At 45.3% G+C, this 18,017-nt stretch overlaps 1 protein-coding gene across 3 annotated transcripts; it reads right to left on the bottom strand.

Annotated features, from left to right (window-relative positions):
* Positions 1-251: 251 nt before the first annotated feature.
* Positions 252-17,717, bottom strand: chd8 (chromodomain helicase DNA binding protein 8). 3 transcript variants are annotated; one of them, XM_057333585.1, is made up of 39 exons: positions 17,436-17,717; positions 16,617-16,756; positions 14,776-15,773; positions 14,412-14,690; positions 14,215-14,331; positions 13,641-14,113; positions 13,454-13,565; positions 12,972-13,175; positions 12,745-12,813; positions 12,114-12,169; positions 11,911-12,028; positions 11,742-11,825; positions 11,458-11,595; positions 11,186-11,307; positions 10,698-10,941; positions 10,352-10,528; positions 9,534-9,677; positions 9,344-9,442; positions 9,090-9,249; positions 8,615-8,825; positions 8,338-8,533; positions 8,056-8,226; positions 7,684-7,974; positions 7,359-7,579; positions 7,068-7,270; positions 6,805-6,961; positions 6,608-6,697; positions 6,426-6,529; positions 6,219-6,342; positions 6,019-6,094; positions 5,657-5,931; positions 5,343-5,590; positions 4,555-5,199; positions 4,121-4,461; positions 3,945-4,031; positions 3,742-3,843; positions 3,553-3,663; positions 3,346-3,450; positions 252-1,905 (listed from the first exon to the last, which is right to left on the bottom strand). In XM_057333585.1, exons 3-39 carry the CDS (start codon positions 15,694-15,696, stop codon positions 1,528-1,530), a joined length of 7,653 nt encoding a protein of 2,550 aa, XP_057189568.1. In that variant the 5' UTR covers positions 15,697-15,773; positions 16,617-16,756; positions 17,436-17,717; the 3' UTR covers positions 252-1,527. The 3 variants fall into 3 exon arrangements, with proteins under 3 accessions (XP_057189568.1, XP_057189567.1, XP_057189569.1); XM_057333584.1 differs by having other exon boundaries at positions 4,121-4,464; positions 17,436-17,716; XM_057333586.1 differs by having other exon boundaries at positions 4,121-4,464; positions 5,343-5,575; positions 17,436-17,715.
* Between the last annotated feature and the right edge of the window lie 300 nt (positions 17,718-18,017).

The raw sequence follows: 18,017 nt of genomic DNA, 5'->3' as shown, positions 1-18,017 counted from the left end.
CAAGTAACGGAATTTTCGATTAAGCGATCCATATGTAATGTTATATCGTTTCATCCAGCGTCATGCGTTAAATATATTTGATCCAAACACCGATTGTTTTAATAGCCCGAAAGTGTGTCACTGGTAGTGAGCTATTTGTTCAGACCACCATCAAAGCCGCTTTAAAAGGGTAAGTTGACCCCATAATTAAATATTTGTCATAATTTGAAGAGTTTGATTCCAAAATGAGAGAACTCAATTAAAAAAAAATCAAAAATCGTGTTTTTTTTATTGTGCAGTCCAATTAATATCAAACTGCATTTTTAAAAATGAGCCATAATAACAAAAATTACACAATAAAACATGTCAACATAAAAAAACATGATCTAATTTTTTTAAAAACGGAGTTCTCATTTTGGAACCAAACTCTTCATTTATTCTCCCTTGCGTCATTTAAAACCTCTATATGAGGTATTCTTCAGTGGAACACAAAAGAAGATATTTTGAGAAAGGTCTGGTTTTGTGTTCATACAATGATAGTCAATGGGGTCCGATGTGGTTTAGTTATTAACATTATAAATACAATTCAGGTTTGAAATGACGTGTACTATACCCCTTTCATGAAGCGCCTTGAAATTTTAAGTTATGTATGTGAAGATATTCAAAGTACAACTGTCCAACAAGAAAGTTTAACTGTAACAATTAAAGTTACTACATTTAAACCAGTGGTTATACATAAGCCACGTAAAATTTGTGCAGCGCTGAAGAGCACAAGAAAGACGTTGCTCTTTCATTCAGTACGCTTGTCAATACAAATGTTTACACAAACACCCATATAGGCATATAACGTATGTAGTAAACCACACATGATGCATGAAATGATTTCAACAGACATGTTTCCACTGTAGACTGCTATTCATATTTATATCACAGAGACAGTTGATGTCAGGTCATGAAACGGGAATAAACTCATAATCTTTGCATCATCGCAAGCATAGGACTTTGTACAATACAGCCATAATCTGTCTAACAATGTTTCAGTAACTAACCCTAAACCCCAAGTCCTACCGCCAACTCCCCCCCACCCCCCTCCTACGCACGCACGCACGCACAAAAAATGATATACATCCAACGAAAACATGTTCTTCACCAGACCGAGGCACAGCTCAGTGCATGAATCCTCCAGCACACTGTTATACAGTTCAGCCTGAGGGGGGAAACCAAACGGCTCCTTTCTGGGCCATAAAGGATGAACAGGACCTGCTATGGTAAGAGACTAACATTTCAATCATCAGCTGGAATTGGTGTTTTGCACAACGTGCCGAACAACATGTAAAAAAGAAAACAAAAACAGGAGTGACAACTGTCGCTTTCCTCACTCTACACAAAACAGTCCAGTAGACGTCCAACCCAAGAAAAAAAGAAATTCTGTTACTCAATATTTAAAGCGATAACATCAACAATAATTATAAAAATAATGAAGGCAGAATATAATAAAATAAAAGACTGTCATGATCTCGGTCTACTACGTCGAACGTCGCGATTTGGTCAATCCTCTGAACTCGAGGAAGAGTCTGAATTTTTAGGTGCCATGATGACATCATCCAAAATGGCCTCTCTGTCTGAGCTTTCGTAGCCACCCTGCGACAAACTGTCGCCGCCGTCCATGTCGAGCGCGCTTGGCTCCATTTTCACATCGTAGGCAGGGGTGAGGAAGTGGTGAGATGATGCGAGGTGACCGCTGTCTTCCAGGTCCTCTTCATCCATCATGTACGCCCCATCGGAAACTAACGTCTCGCCTTCGCCGCCTCCCAGGAGAGGGTCGTCGGACTGGATTGAAGGGGTGGAGAGGTAATGTCGGCTCTTTTTGGGGATTGAAGCATGAGGACTCAACAGTCTGTGGAATAAACTCTCTGGCAAGAAGCCCTACAATTCAAAAGAATGGAATTAAACAGTGACTTGTAAACGCCTGCTTAGTGGTACTTAATATTGCAGGAGCTGACTTTAAAGAGTACATTCCTCGAGATCATAAAAAATACATTTCATGAAGTGTTTAATTTTGCCGTGTTTGAATGTAAGCAATCTGCCAAGTTGTAAATCCGAAGGTGAACAAATAACAAAGTTATTAGCTTATAAAAAAGGTAATCGACTCTGAATCACGCGAACAAGCCATGACCTGTCCGAATCTTTAACCACAATGTACCTACTTCACTAGAAAAATCCCCGCCTACTGACTGCGAAAACTTAACTCTCTCCTCCCCAAACACTGTACTAGCTCGTTCGTGACGTGTGCATCATGTCTAAGAGAAGCCGTGTTCTATGTAGTGAAACGAAGTCAGTCTTATTTTCACTACCAAAGGAAGAACTTCTGAGGAAAAAATGGTTACTATTTATTTTTCAAACGACACCAAAGGAGTATAAACCGAACGTTTTACTTTGCGCGCGTCATTTTACCGAAGATTGCTTCATCAATCTTGGCGCCTTTACTGCAGGATACATTAAACGTCTTTCCTTAAAAGATGTTGCAATACCAACTTTATTTGGACCTGTAAGCTCCACCGAATCACAACCTGTAAGTGTGACTCTTTATTTTTGTCTTTACTTAAAATTAAATTTGTGTGACGTTATCTCATGTCTGTGTTTAGCTAACGTTACCGTTATTTTGGGGTTGTTACTGTTTGTTTACCTAACGTTAGCTATAAACTCGTTGCTCGCAAAGTCTTTATTTCAAGAACTGCGTGGTGTACTATAGTTATAATAACATCTGAAGATACGAACACCATACACTGTATGCCGTGATAACTAACTGTTACAAGAGAAGTGTCTAAAACAGTCCTTTTTCTTACTGGCATCTGTATAAGGATTAAAGAATGATTCGTCAGACTCGAGCTCGAACTGGTAAGGTAAAATCGACGCCATCTCTCTCTATACACTGTTAATATCCAACCACCTGCAAACCGTAATACAGCAGTAATGATAGGCGGTCCATTTGCGACACATGCTGAACGCGTTTGACCAATCACAGCAGACTAGACCATCTGACCAATCACAGCAGACTACACTATCTGACCAATCAGATCAGACTACGCTGGCGGAAAGGCGGAGATTACACAGATGAATCGCGGAACGAATCATTTGAGAGTCAGTCAAGAAGTAAGGTAATAAAAACTGCTTATTATTACGAAATAATAGTATTTTTACATCATGTATGTACATAAACTTGTTGTCGGACACTCCATAAACCAAAATAAGCCCTTAAAAATATTGAGGAATGTACTCTTTAAGATAAAACCAGCTAGCCTAACTGTACAGATGTGAAAATGACAAGTGTTTGGTATACACCGAGTTAACACAGGAGGCACTGACCGAGTTGCGAACAGTTTCGGACCATTCTGCTGTTACAGCATGGTCAGGATTCTCCTCCAGGTGCTCCCTCAGGTCCTGTAGTGCAGGGCCATATATTCCACCGAACTGAAAAGCAACAAGCCATGAACTCCAACTCGTTATCAAAATCAATAGATAACCCAGCCACATTTCTCAGGAACTGCTTTTCAATAAATTGGCTTTCCTCACCTTCTTGCCCGTCCTCAGGTCTTTGACTTTCACTCTCTCACTTCCTGTAAGTGCTGCTCCTTTTTCCACCTTCCTCCTCCTCCTCTTCCTTTTGGTCCTGTTCACCATCAGCTGCAACGAAACATTACTAGCTGAGTCAGTCCGAGCAGAAGTCAAAGAACACTCAAAGGAGGAATGTTGTGTGCTTACCTCTAACATGTCTCCCTCCACCTCATAGTCTGGATTCTCCTTGAGCCAGTTTGGAAGGTCCCTTCTTCGAGGAGCATGGAGAACTCCCTCTGAATCTACCAGCTAATGTCCAGACAACCAGCATGTTAGCATTGGACATAACTTTTGAGGCATCCATGTGTTTGATGATTTCTAGATGTCTGTGTGAGACTGCATTTCTGTACCTCGTGGTCCTTTCGTTTCTTGCGTCCGCTGTCTTCCCCATTCGGCATTAGAGCTTGTTTAGAGAAGGTCAGCTTCAGACCCTCCTCCTACATTAAAAGACCCAAACATAAAAGATGTAAGCATTAGATCCCAGTGTTCAGACATGCAAACATAACCCATTCAGGATTCTGAGCACCTTCAGGAGTTTTACGGTGAACTCTGTGTCTTGGCCTTCACCAGATTCCGCAGACATGGCACTGTTGCTCTTGCGTGCCACCCGTGGGTAACCCAGGTCATCTACAAGGCCGTGCTCTTCAGACGCTGCACTGAGGTGAACGTCAGGGACGTAACGGCGGCCCGCCGGCCAGTGCCCCGTTAGAACGAGAGAACAGAGGTTATCTATTCTGTTAATCAACACGCGATCCTTGGGCCAGTCGACTCGGAGAGGGTCGGTAAGAGACTCCTGTGGAGCACCGTCTTGGGATGGTGTCAGTGAGAGGATGCTGTTCTCTTCATCACCATCACACATCTTAAGAGCTGCTGTTGAGAAATGAGACTCATTAGTTACAATTGACAAACAATCGACTATAAATATAAATATATTTCTCCCAAGAAAACACCCAAAGTCACCTTGTTCTCTCTCAGCATCACTGTCTCCGCTATCACTCGAGCTACCAGAATGACGCGAGGAAGACGACGAGCCCGAGTCCGAATCAGAATCTGAGTCTGAAGCCCCTTCACCTCTTTCTCCTTTTCTCCCACTGGACCCAGCGTGTTTACTCTTTTTCCAGCTCCAGCCAGCTTGCCCCCCAACTTTCCCTTCGGAGTGCGCGAACGGCGTGACCGGGGAGTCCGACTGACACAGAGTGTCCACCCCCAACAGCCGAGAGTCATTGTCTAGCCCCTCCTCTTTGATACTGGTCTGCTCTTGTGATTGGCTGAATGCCACAGTCTGTGAAGCCGCTTGGGCTTGCTGGTTGTGGAGGTAGTCGAGGCGGGCCTGGCTGAACGAGTACTGGGGGTCAGAGAAGATGGAGAGTTCGGTTCGGCTGACGCCGTGTCTGGAGGCAGCTAAGAGCAGCTCGTGGTCGTGCTGTGGGACGTTCCACCAGTTGGGGAGTTCAGCGCTGGGTGGCGCCAGAGCGAACCGTTCCTCCAGCAATGGGTGAGTGAGAACGCGCTCGCGTAGCCGGCACAGCAAGCTGACTCGGTAGAGTGTCCGCGAGGCTCGCTCTTCTGTGATGGGGGCCAGGGACTGAGACATCTCTTGAGATTCTGCAAATCGATTCATGTAAATCCAATCTCAATTTTTTTATGCATCAACATTATCTATATGTTTCAAGCTCTACCTTACTTCCAAAAACAAAAATATTAAAAGAAAACATACTGATCATCATACTGACTAGGTATAAACGTACCTTCTCCACGTGCCGGCCGAAGGTGACACACTTTCCGACACATGGACATGAAGCACTTGAAGTACCGTGTCAAGCTCTCATCAGTTTTCTTATCCAGTCGAGCGAAAGAGCGGAAGCGGGTCCAGTCCATGTGATGCTCGTCCCCTTCCAGAGCATCGGCCTCCTTCTTTATCCTGTCCACACCAAAGGTTGATACCACCCTGTAAAAATCACACTCCTCCCTACGGGTCCACCTGAAATTGACACACCTATGAGAACGTTGGACAGCCAGATAGAGGAGTAATCTTCAGCAGGAGCTTTCTTGGAGAACTCACCTTTGCTGACGTTCTTGCCTCGCTATCTCTTTGAGCTTAGTGGCCTGTTCACAGCGTCTACGTCTTCGATCGCCCTTCTCCGCAGCCTCCATCTTAAGTTGCTCCCGTCTGTAACTGCGCTGATATGCTGTGATGAGGCGTCGCAGTCGAGCTGTGAGCGATGAACTCGTTGGCCAATAACACAAATCTGAGGATGCAGAGGAAGGGCCTTCGGCCAGCACAGGGGCAGAGCGTTCCTCGACGCAAATCTCATTGTCTGCGTTCCCGGAATCAGGCTGAGGAGCAAACGTGAATGTCTATCATTTATTTTAAGAACTTGAGTAAATGCATAAGAATGTTCCAGAATTGCATTTTTAATTTACCTCCTCGTATGCTTCCTTGGTGTGTCTCGCTGCAGGTTTGAACTCTGGATCCTCGGAGTACTTGTCATAGTCCCCTCTGAGACGGAACAACAAACCCAGAAGGTCACACCGAGCAGCAATACTTTTCCAAAAGCTCACGTTTGTCATCCAATTAGATGAGCTGCAATGTAACAGTACAGAGTTACAGATCTGAAACTCACCCGTCCCCGAGCTCTGGGTCCGCCGCTTGCTGCTCCGCGTTGATGTCCTGCTCATTCGGGCGTCCACATCGCTCAACAAAACACAAGCAGGGGTCAGCACGCATGGTGGTGTACATCTCATATCCTAAAACAAGGATGCAAGAGTAAAATGTTGGTTTAAAAAAAAAAAATCTAAATGTAAAAACTTGACATGTGGGACACACGTACCATGCTTATAAACACCGATAAGCAAGCATCGGTCGGCTTCTGAGTCCCACCAACCAGACGGAACATCCTGCTGCTCCATTTCAGGCAACCAGATATCAATATCTCTGCATTTAAACACACCTGCCGTCAGTGAAGCGTCATTTGTGTGTGTGTGTGTGGGTAAGATGAACCAATAACTGTACCTGGCATCAGCTCCACTCAATACAGAATCAGCGTGGTCTCCGATGACCTCCTGCTTCAGGTAATAAAGCATACGTACTCTCAGCAACACTCTGAGAAGAAAAGAACAAAAACACAGAATGTTAAAAAGCAAAGCGGTTACTGGGCTACACAAGCAGCACTTTAAGGGATCACGGGCGTGTTCCAAAAGAAAACATACTTGTTGCACTGGTGCTTGAGGTGCTTGCGATAACTGTCGTCCAGAAGTAGACTGTCAGGATTGTACTTGCGAATCCACTCTACCTTCTGCACATCAAAAGAGCTCTGAGCCTTCACCCGCTTGCCCTTTCTGCCACGAGGGACCGGGATGGACAGACCTACAGCACAGGAGAAACCCCTCATGAGTGTTTTATAAAAGCTTACGGCCTGCTTTGCGTGAAACCGCCTCTTGTCAGAAGAATGTGAATGACATGCAAGCCGTACCAGAATGGTTAAGCAGAGATTGAGGTTCTCGTCCATTCTCTGACGGGGTGATCAACTCCCAGATGAAGCTCTTGATGTTCTCATCTCCCCGATAATGTATCAGACAGAAAACCAGGATCACACGGCAGATGGTCTCCACGTCTCGCTCGCTGAGACGCCGCTTACACCGAGCATGAGACAGGATATCTCTCCAGCGCCCCCACCTGTTCAGATAAAGTTTCAAAATATTCCAAGATCCCACCAGCACACATCAGAGCGGCAACATAATCATGAAGAAACAATTTCACAAACCCATAAACAAGAAGGTGTTTCTCCACTCGGAAGCAGTCTGTGCGTCCGTAGCCTGCGCCGGAATGCCGGTCTGACCGTCGGGAAGCCCGGGATTGCCGAGAGTTATGGGGTGGGTAGTCGTCATCACTGTCCAAATCCGACAGCTCACCACCCTCTCCACGCAGAGTGGAAAACTGACGTGTCTGCTTTCTCACTCTTGGCGTGTCGATCACAAGAGTATTCTGCAAAAGGTTTGAAAGAAAGAGGAAATTACAGATGCAGAAATGAATAGGAAAACAGATACAGCGATGAAGATCAGAACCAAGTTACAAACACGACACTCTACCTTCCTGTTGAGAGAATCCATGTCTATATCTGCTTTCCTGGCCCATTTCTGCCAAAACTCAGGGTCATCCAGAGCAATATCCGTGCGGTTCTCAGACGCCACAAAACTGGCTTTGGAGAAGGTGGATCCTTTTCCTTCGCTCTCTATTGTGATGGTAGTCGCCCTTCTCTGAAGGATCTGATCGATGTCCTCCTCACAGAAGCGACTGCCTTCATCGTTCTCGTCCATTATGGCTGCATAAGCACCTTTACGAAGTAAATCCTCAATCTCTTTCTTGGAAAACTGTTGTATCTGAGGAAACCAAAGATTACCAATGAGTGATAATTCATCTCGGGCTATTCAAACCTACAATGAGGAAAGAGTGAAGCTTACCCCATTAACATTACTGTCCTTGTTCCCGCTCATGCTTTGCAGGACGGCTCGATCAAGTCCCAGTTTAAGACTGGCTTTATCTAACATTTCCCTCTCGTAAGAGTTTCTGGTGATCAGACGATACACCTTCACTGCTTTAGACTGACCGATTCGGTGACAGCGGGCCTGAGCCTGTAAGGTGGTGCCGAGAAACAAGAGGAATGAAATTAATGAAATGTGACCAATCATTTATTTAGAAGAAATTGCGATTTTAAGTGTCATTTGAAAAATGAGACCCCCAACCTGAAGATCATTCTGTGGGTTCCAGTCCGAGTCGAATATGACACAGGTGTCAGCAGCTGTAAGATTAATGCCCAACCCTCCGGCACGAGTACAAAGCAGGAAGACAAACCGGTCTGAATCCGGTTTACTAAAGCGATCAATGGCCGCCTGTCGCAGGTTCCCTCTGACGCGCCCATCGATGCGCTCATACAGGTATCTATCAGAACGTTACAATTTAATATCCACCCACCAAGTCAAACATGAGAATGAAGCGGACATTTTTATTTCCTGGACGTACCTCTTGTGTATGAGGTAGTCCTCAAGGATGTCGAGGCAGCGCACCATCTGGGAGAAGATGAGCACCTTGTGTCCTCCAGCTTTGAGGCGTGGAAGCAGCTTATCCAGCAAGACCAGTTTCCCAGCGGAGCGCACCAGAGCCTGAAGATGGAAGTCTGCAGCCAGAGGATCATACACTTCCCTCAGCTCAGCCACTATCTTCTCCTCAGCTCCTGCACAAGGATGGGACCAGAAGGTAGAAAACTGAGACAGCGGTTGTAGACGTAAAGGAAGAGGAACATCCTCGGTGTGTGGATGAAATGGTTTGAGCATCCAAACACCGTTAGCATGGGTGACCAATAAGCAAAAGATTTATTTGTGTGTGCCACAGTAACAAAGTATCGAAGTTGATGCCACATGCACAACATTTTATTTATGAATGAGGCGATTGAGAGGAAACTGTGAAGGTTGTTGGGTTATGGCGTAAAGTTCGGCACCTGTAATGAGGTAAGGATGGTTGCAACACTTTCGCAGCTCCATCATGGTGTTGAGGAGATTGGGCACGTTGCTGTTATGTGTGGCTCCCATGCTGAGGAAGCTAAAGTTACGCTCTAGAATAGCACGGTAATACTTCTTCTGAACGTCAGTCAACTCCACCTGAGAAACGCAGCATTTCCCTCCATCAGAATCAAACATACAACAGCAGAAACAGAACTGTCCTTTTAGAGCCTAAGGGAATCACAAATTGTACCTCTATAATGGTCTCTTGTTTCGGGGCGAGGTTCTTTTCCACGTCCTCCTTCAACCTACGCAGCATCATGGGCTTCAGGATAGACTGCAGTTTCTGGACCTGATAAACACAGACAAGCATGAATTAAGAACCGCTGACCTTCTCAACAGCCGACATCTTACGTCCTGGATTTGTAGGAGCGTGTCTCTACCTGTTCCTCTGTCTTCAGATCTCCAAACTCACGGAGAAACTCGATTTCGGAGGGAAACTGAGCTGGTTCCAGGAAGTGCAGAAGACTGAATAGTTCCTCTACTGTGTTTTGCAGTGGAGTGCCTGTCAGCAACACTTTATGCTCCTGTAAAAAAGAAAAAAAGAGAGAAAGATGAGTAATGCAAGTCAGAGAGGAAGTAAGATTCCACAAAGCTAAGTCCTTGAAGTGTCAGTAGTTACACACAGGTTAACATCCAATGGAAATTTAAAAAGCACGATTAAAACAACAGTGTTGACCTATGTGCTGTACAAATAATAGGATCTAAGAATAAGCCTGAATAAAAACGCAGGTTACGCCTGGCGTTTACACTACTCCTGAGTTTTCGACCCCCAAAAACGGAGACTTTTGGAAACGCTGCAGACCCGGGGTAGCGTTTCTGTGTAAATGAACGAAAACGGAGACTAACGACGGTGTAAACAACAGGCTTGTTTGATTTCAAGCAGCGCTGCATATGCGGATCGACACGGCGATATTACAGCAACGTGAGAGAATCGAGAGCCGTATGCTTTTAAATTGTGCTCTCAGTACTGCAATGTCATCTGTCGATCGGTCTGCGTGGGGCCGGATGAAATCAAACAAGCCTAATAACACGGATTACCTCATATATCCACACGAAGACTTCCTTGCTTTTCCTTTTTTCTGAAACGCATGGGGAAACGGCGGTATAAACGAGATTTATGCTACAGAGCTTTGCCGCAGGCTAAAGCCATGACACCGGACCGGTCCTGGATGAGGTAAACCTTCATCAAGCTACTTACTACTTCAAGCATCTTAAGGCTGTCCAGGAGTTTGCAATTTCTATTCTTCAGTCGGTGAGCTTCATCAATTACCACACAGCGCCAAGAAATCTCTCTTAGCTCGGGGCAGTCGGACAGAATCATCTCAAAAGTTGTGACGAGAGCATCAAACTTATAAGCACCTGGAATTAAATGTTCCTAGAGAAAACAGAAAAACAAAAGATGTTCATAAAAAAGCTCAAACCTCTTACTGATATGAATTTAAACTGTTAGAACATCATCTAGGGTAAATCACATACAAACAATATTTTATATTTGCCACGAACACGTATAAGAACAAGAAAACAAGCACCGCATCTGAACAGACCTTGTCATCTTTGCAGTACATCTCATACTGCTGGATCATCTGTCTGCTGGCCAGACTGCCGTGATAAACAATAGCATTCATATCGGTCCAGGTGGAGAACTCTCTTTCCCAGTTTGTGATGGTGGACAGCGGTGCGATGATGAGGAACGGCCCCTGAACCCCTGCAGAAAACACCTCGGACAGCAGCGCCAGGGACTGAATGGTCTTACCGAGACCCATCTCGTCGGCCAGAATGCAGTTTTGCCTTTGGAGGAGGACGGTGGAGGGGGTGGGATTGGGGAGGGAGTGAAAATTGGGCAGAAGAGTAATCAATATTTTTACCTGTGAATGTGCTAAAAGTTGATTTAATAGTGCACACATGGACAAAAGCTACAAAACTCCCAGCAACTGATTCTGTACAGTGGGACATTTGAAAGCCTCTTTAGCCCCACCGAGTACTAAGCTTCATTCATCTGCATGTATCAGGAGGGTAGTTGTGTCCACGTTACCTGTTGTACCAGTTGAAGAGCAGCCAGTTGACTCCTTCCAGCTGGTACTCTCGAAGCTGATTCCCATTTTTATACTCCCTCGACTCATCCAGCTTCTTCCAGGAACTAGCAGGAGGTCGAGGCTGATGGAAAAGTAAGTCATGATGATATAAAGCAGTCTCTTCTCTCTCTCATTGAAAACATAACTGAGACAGCCCCACTGGTGTGTGGATACCCAAGGTCATAATAATCAAACGAGACGGACGCAAATCAATAAGAGTGCAGAAGCTTACGGTTCTCTTGAGACGGGGCTGCCGACTTTGAATCTTCCTGAATTCTTCCACTTTTCCTTCATCAACATCTTCCTTCAGCTCCCAAGTAGCATCTTCATAGGGCAGTGAGCCCCACTTCACCAGGTAGTACACAACCGGCTACGAGAGAGAACACAAGAAATAACATCATTTGCATTGAATGTAAGGAAGGGTAGAGCAATGTGACTCTAAAACTCATTCATTAACAGTTTGAATCAGTCTTACAAACTTTGTTCTATACAAAACAATGCCCAGGAAACCCTTACCTCCCCATTGTCCTTATCAACACTGTGCGATTCATCCAAGATACGATCGACCTCCATGTAGTCTGGATTGAAGGGTTCCTCATCCTACCCAAGAACACATTTAGTAAGACAAAGTCAAAAGCCAAACACGGGAGCATATTTGCATAAATTCATCTTCACGGGGTCTCACCTCTTGGAAGATATTCCTCATCTGTGCCTGTTTGGTCTTGAATCTCTTGAGCTTCTGATGGATCCTCTTGTCTTTCTCCAGCTGCTCAAGACTGGCCCATTCACAGTGCATGTACGAGCTATAAACACACATCACAAATTACTATCATATTCCCAGAATGACATGTGTTCAGTATACTCTAATCTGAAATCAAGTTGACTTACTAGTTTTTGTATTTGACAAAGAATTCTTCCACATTGACATAATGCCCAGGAGAAACCTGCAAGAGTAAAGGAAGACACAAGTCAGAAAGATTCATGTAAATGTTATTAGCGCTATACAATTCTTTAAATTAAATCATTTGTTAATGGTTCAGTAAGTTATTTATAGTGCTGAAAATATTGTCGTATTCAAATATGAAATACAGTCACAGAAAAAATTAAGAGACCATTTCAGAGACAGAAAATATGCTGTATATTTCAGACCTCAAATACTGCAAAGAAAACAAGTTGTTCATGTTCACTTTTAAGCAAAACCACAGTAATATTTGTACACATATTTAGGAAAAGTTCAACAATTTTTTATGTGATAACCCAGTTTTCATGTGTCTTGTCATGCTGTCAGATTTTCACATTGCTGTTGGATGACTTTGTCACTCCTGAGGTTTTATTTTGATGAAATTCAACAGACACTGGACTGGAACGGCCACTACACATCTAGAAATGCTGATTTGAAATGGTCTCTTATTTTTTTCCGTGGCTGTATATTGAACTCACTAGTTCATTTTTAAGATTATAAAAAGAGGAAAATAAAAAGAAATAAGCCATCGATTCCTGGTTTGCAAACATTACTTGCCTCTTTTTTGGTCAGCCTCATGGACAATATTTTATCCACAATAGCAGCATCCTCCTCACTTGGGTTCTCCTGAAGCAAAAATCAGATTCATGTTCAGACACTCGAGGATAAACCAGTGTTAAATCATGACTCTAAACAATAATGTCCATGCTGACAAAACCAGTTGTAAGAAACAATGTCAGCAACTGAAAAAAGTCCAACTCGCTATGACTAGCGTGCTGACGCACCACAAAAAACTGCATGCTTGGAAGACCGTCTCCATCGAGCTCCTGTTGGAGTTCTCCTCCCATGGCCTGAGCGTGGCTTACAGTAGACACAACAGGAGTGGTCACGTCAACGTCCGCATCCATTTCGTCCTCATCGTCTGTGATTTTGATGTCCAAATCTTCTGTGTACTTCTTCCTCTTCACCTGGCGGTTGGAGCGCCGCTTCTGTTTGACAGACAAGTATCAGGTCTGCTGCTTTTTAAAGTGTCATGGTACAAAACGCCATTTTAATGCCTGCCAATGCTTAATACGACTCCTATAAGTCACTGCATGACAGATTATATATTAGGACAAAGTAGAGGTGGGTTGAATGACTCAAATCTTATTATCAAAGTATGAGCTATTTTAAAATCTTTTATTAATGTACATCACAATATAGTACAGACTGACATGTTTCTATTGTCATAGAGAACCAAGTGTCGCTGCCCTTGAGCAAACAGTACCTGCGACATGTCTTCCTCCAGCGTACGGGGTGAGACGGGTGGGCTAAGATCTACATCTGAGTGGTCAGAGGATCCATTTCTTTTTCTTTTCTTACCCACTAGCGTGATGGTGCTATGCAGAGAGAATAACGTGTAAGGACAAGAATATTTGGGGGGTTCAAGGTGCAAGCAAGCAAACATGACTTACTTTAGCTTAGTCTTGGATTTACTTTTACTGCCGCCAACAAACCCTCCTCCAGTTCCCGGAGCCTTCGCCTTAGATTTCTTGTCTCCACCCGCCACCACTTTTCCTCCTCCCGCGCTTGGGCTTTTCTTCTTGCTCCCTCCGCCACCTCCTCCTTTCTTTTTGGCCCCGGCAGCCCCCGCGGCACCATCCAGATCCGCCGAGGTCTGTCCAGCAGGAAGCTCATCCTGGTTGAGGACGCGGGGGATGTTCCTCTCACCCCTGGCTTTGGCCCGCGCGATGGCCTCGGCGACGATGCGATTGGCCTTCTCCTGCTTGCACAGGGTTTCCACTTTTCGCACGGGTTCCTGTAGCTTAGCCAGACGCACACCGGAACACACAGCTGTAGTGTTTGTGCCGGCTGCAGAGCCGGCGGCCGATGTATTGATGACTTTCACCACGGAAATGGTACCACCGGCACTGGACACCACGCTGGACTGTGGAGAAAGGACACGGGTCAGAAGTGTAAATATAAGTGAACAATAAGCCAAAATGAAATAAAACAAACAACTGAAAACATGCCAACAAGACATCCTACCTGTGGCTGCAGCAGTAGTTTAAGAGGCACCGCCAGTCTTTGTCCTCCCTGTCCTTGAGAAATCTGCACCACCTGAGGGCTGCCACCAGCATTAGCTGCCCCAGAAACCAACTGGAACTATCGGACACACAAAAAGCATGTTTTATCTGCCGAGCTCATCCTCAACACTCACACATGTGACCTGTCCTATTGCTCACCTTGGCTCCCTGTTGGTTGGGCTGCTGTTGAACCTGCAGCTGAATAGTGAGCACCTTCGGCTGTGCCCCCGTTTGACCTGCTTTGGCTTGGGCGAGAGCCGCCAGCTGGCTTCCCTGCAAGACCAATTTGCCTGGCAGAGAGCCCAACACCAGCCTGGGATGCTGGCCTTGCAGACCTGACCCTGCAGCCACAGCTCCCCCTACCGTCAATGTCCCAGCCTGGGCAGCTCCGCCTTGCGAGGGCTGCTGTAGCACCAGAGTGATCCTCTTAGCTTCCCCCTAATAAAAGAGAGGCGGTAATTGAGCATAAAAATACAAAGCAACCCATGAAGATCGACAAATCTCAATGAGAGCAGAGACTGACCTGCTGTGGCATCGCTGAGAGAGTGACTCCTTGAGGTCGGACAGCTGCAGGGGTTGTAACAGCTGGAGCCTGGGCTTGCATCTGTAGCGACACCTGCGCTTGCTGCTGCACCTGGACCTGAACCTGCGCAGGCTGCGTCTGCAGCTGACCCTGTGTCAATTGCGCCTGCGCGGGTATCTGCACCTGCACGGGTTGCGTCTGCACCTGTGACTGGGGTATGGAGGTCAACAAGACCTGCTTCATTGGGCCATTTGCAGTCTGAACCAGCCTTTGGACCCCAGAGCTCATCCTGACCTGCCCCTGCCCAGGAGACGCATTTAACATCGTCCCACCGGAAACAACCGCCATTCCGGGTCTAAGAGGGGTTCCTGTTAGAACTCTGGCGAGGGTGACTTTCCCTGGAGAGCCCGTGGCTCCTGTCACACCCTGCAGCAATTGAGTCTGACCCTGAGGGCCCTTCAGAATGACAATTTTGTGGCCCGACTGCCCCACCGCCTGCTGCGTAACAGCGGCGACCTGCTGAGTGTGAAGCTGCTGGGTGGTGACCTGAGAGCATGACACGGGTACGCCAATCGGGGAGCTCAGGAGAACGGTTGCTGCCCCGCTGCTGCTCCCGGCAACAGAGAGAGAAGACTGAGGCACCGCCTGAATGGATATTGGAGCTTGGGTGACGGAGATGTCCTGGGACATCTGGGTGGGCTGCTGAGGTTGAAGAGTTTGAAGCGGGACAGAGACAACATCGCCGAGCATAGGGACGCCGGGAACCGACGTGAGATCTCCAGGTGGGTCGACTTGGCCGAGGGCCAACTTCAGTGCCTCCTCAACCGGGTCTGAGGAGCCTTGGGAAAACGCATCCTCCGGCAGGGAATCCAAATTGAACAGTGGTGTGTCATCGAAAAGGTCCATAATATGGTCTGCCATCTTTTTAAAGAGTTTGTGAAAACAAGCAAAGAATGTGTGATATCCAGTGTTGGTATGTAAACATCCAACGAGAGATTCTGGAGGTACGCCGTGTAAGAGAGAAATAATGTCAATAAATACATCAAATGCAAGATATCCTCACTCAGTATAAAATGTGCAATAATGCAGTGCATTGTGTTCTATATATTTCATAATTCTCATATAAAACAGCTTAAAACAATGCCACATTGTAAATAAGCGCTGTATAAATAAACTTGAATTAATTCTTCAATTTAATTCAGGTTTATTTACATAACGCTTTTTTCACCCTTGTGTCATTCAAAACCTGTATATGACTCATTCTTCTGTGAAACACAAAAGATATATTTGAGAAATGTGTCCATACAATGCAAGTCAATGGGGTTCAATGCTTATCAACATTCTTCAAAACATCTTCTGCATTGTGCAGAAAAAAAGAAAGTCACAGATGTTTGAAAATGATATGAGGGCGAATAAAGGCAGATTTTTGTTGGGATGCACTATCCCAATAAGTTCACATTTACAGAATAGATTATAATGTATTGATACTTTAACACACAGTACACCTCATAGACCAGTGGTTCTCAAACTGGGGACCATGGCCCCCCTGGGGGGCCCGTGATGGATCTGGGTGACCCACAGATTTTGTGGCATTTTATGAAATATAGAAATTCATCATACATGTTATGCGATCAAACATCAGAAAAATACTACCCCATGTTCCAGCATTGTATAACCGAATATGTTCTTGGTTCAAATAAAATCCTGTGTCTTTATTTGGGGGGCTGCACAGCAATGCACTCTACACAAAGGTCTGAGAACCACTGTCAAAGACACATTATAGTGTATTAAACTTGCATGAATAACTCTGTAGCGGAGTACGATGAAAAAGGCACGGTTACCTGAAATGAATGATCAGGGAGTGAGGAAGAAGTACGAGAGTTCCTTTACTCTCTCTCTTCCTTCCCTCTGGAGTTACTTTTTGCGTCTCTGGTTGGACTGAATACAAAGAGATCCATCAATAAATGTGCGTACTGATGCCCTACACAAGACGAGGAAATACAGAAAACATGAATTTGGACAAAACAAAACGTTTACATTGCATGCTGCATGTTGCCGAATAGCTGTACTATCACATTGCATTAGATGCCTGACAGACCGGTGTGTGTGTACACAGAACAGGCATCATAACACCGCTGTGAAATGTCAAATAAAGCTCAAAATTGTGTCACTTAAATCAATGTTATATGCTTAATGTACACGACGTATACAACCGATACTTTAGATAAACGCAATCGATACTGTAATACAGGGGTCGACCTGCCATCAACACGAAACAACAGTCCTGAAGCGGACACTCGACAAACCCCATCAATGTTCACAATGGCGTTTCCTATCGCTGTAAATGCTCATGTTTGTGGCAGATCATTTCGGGTTTTTTCTTGCTGGCCGATGTGACCGGCATCAATGATCGTCCAGCAACCATAATACACCTCGCAGTCTCTCATTCGAACTGTCTTTCAATCTCTCTCATCAACAAACCGGACCAAACCAAAGGCAACGTGCTACAAAACCCATAGCCCGACTACGAACAGACACGGACAAGGCCGCAAAGCTGTTTCGACTTGGCTAGGTCGTATTTTCTGGTCAAATATGCCCTCGTAACGCTGCCATCCGCTGCCCCAACTTTCCCCGCAATAATTTCGGGGTGCTAAATTTACCTTTGCATCGACACACATGGCTTTCTCCGTCTCACAACACTGTACGATTACAGGAAACGGCCAGCGTAGAGCAGGAACTAACATCATGCCAGACCTAGCGTAGAAGCGCAGCCCCGATCTCATGCGCCGGCCGCTGATTGGTCCATCATCAGAGGTGCTGACAGAAGTCAAACATTCCATTGGCGGAGAAGGTCGTCAATCATTTCAGCGTGCGGCATACAGGGCGGGAGACGGTGTGGGTATCGGCCGTACGGTTAGTTCGGTTGACGAGGCACTGAATGCGGCCTACCTATCGCCGGGTTTTGAGATGCTCGCTTGTTAGAAATAAACCGGCAGCGGACGCGTTTCTTTATTATTATTATTGTTTACAAAAAAATAAGTGGTTTTTACAATATATTAGCAAGGGAATATTTTCCCGTATTTACTAAATTGTCGATAACGGTAGGCCTATATAAATAATTTGGCCAACAAAGGGTTTGGTGCTTGATATCGAATTGATAAATATTGCCTTTTTATATTAAATTCATTTGACATATTAGTAAATTACGCCTGTCATTTGAAGTTCTGTTATCTTTAGCTTAT

This window comes from Triplophysa rosa, linkage group LG5, assembly GCF_024868665.1.
Source record: "Triplophysa rosa linkage group LG5, Trosa_1v2, whole genome shotgun sequence".
Lineage (NCBI taxonomy): Eukaryota > Metazoa > Chordata > Actinopteri > Cypriniformes > Nemacheilidae > Triplophysa > Triplophysa rosa.
This window is presented reverse-complemented; position numbering and strand designations above follow the sequence as displayed.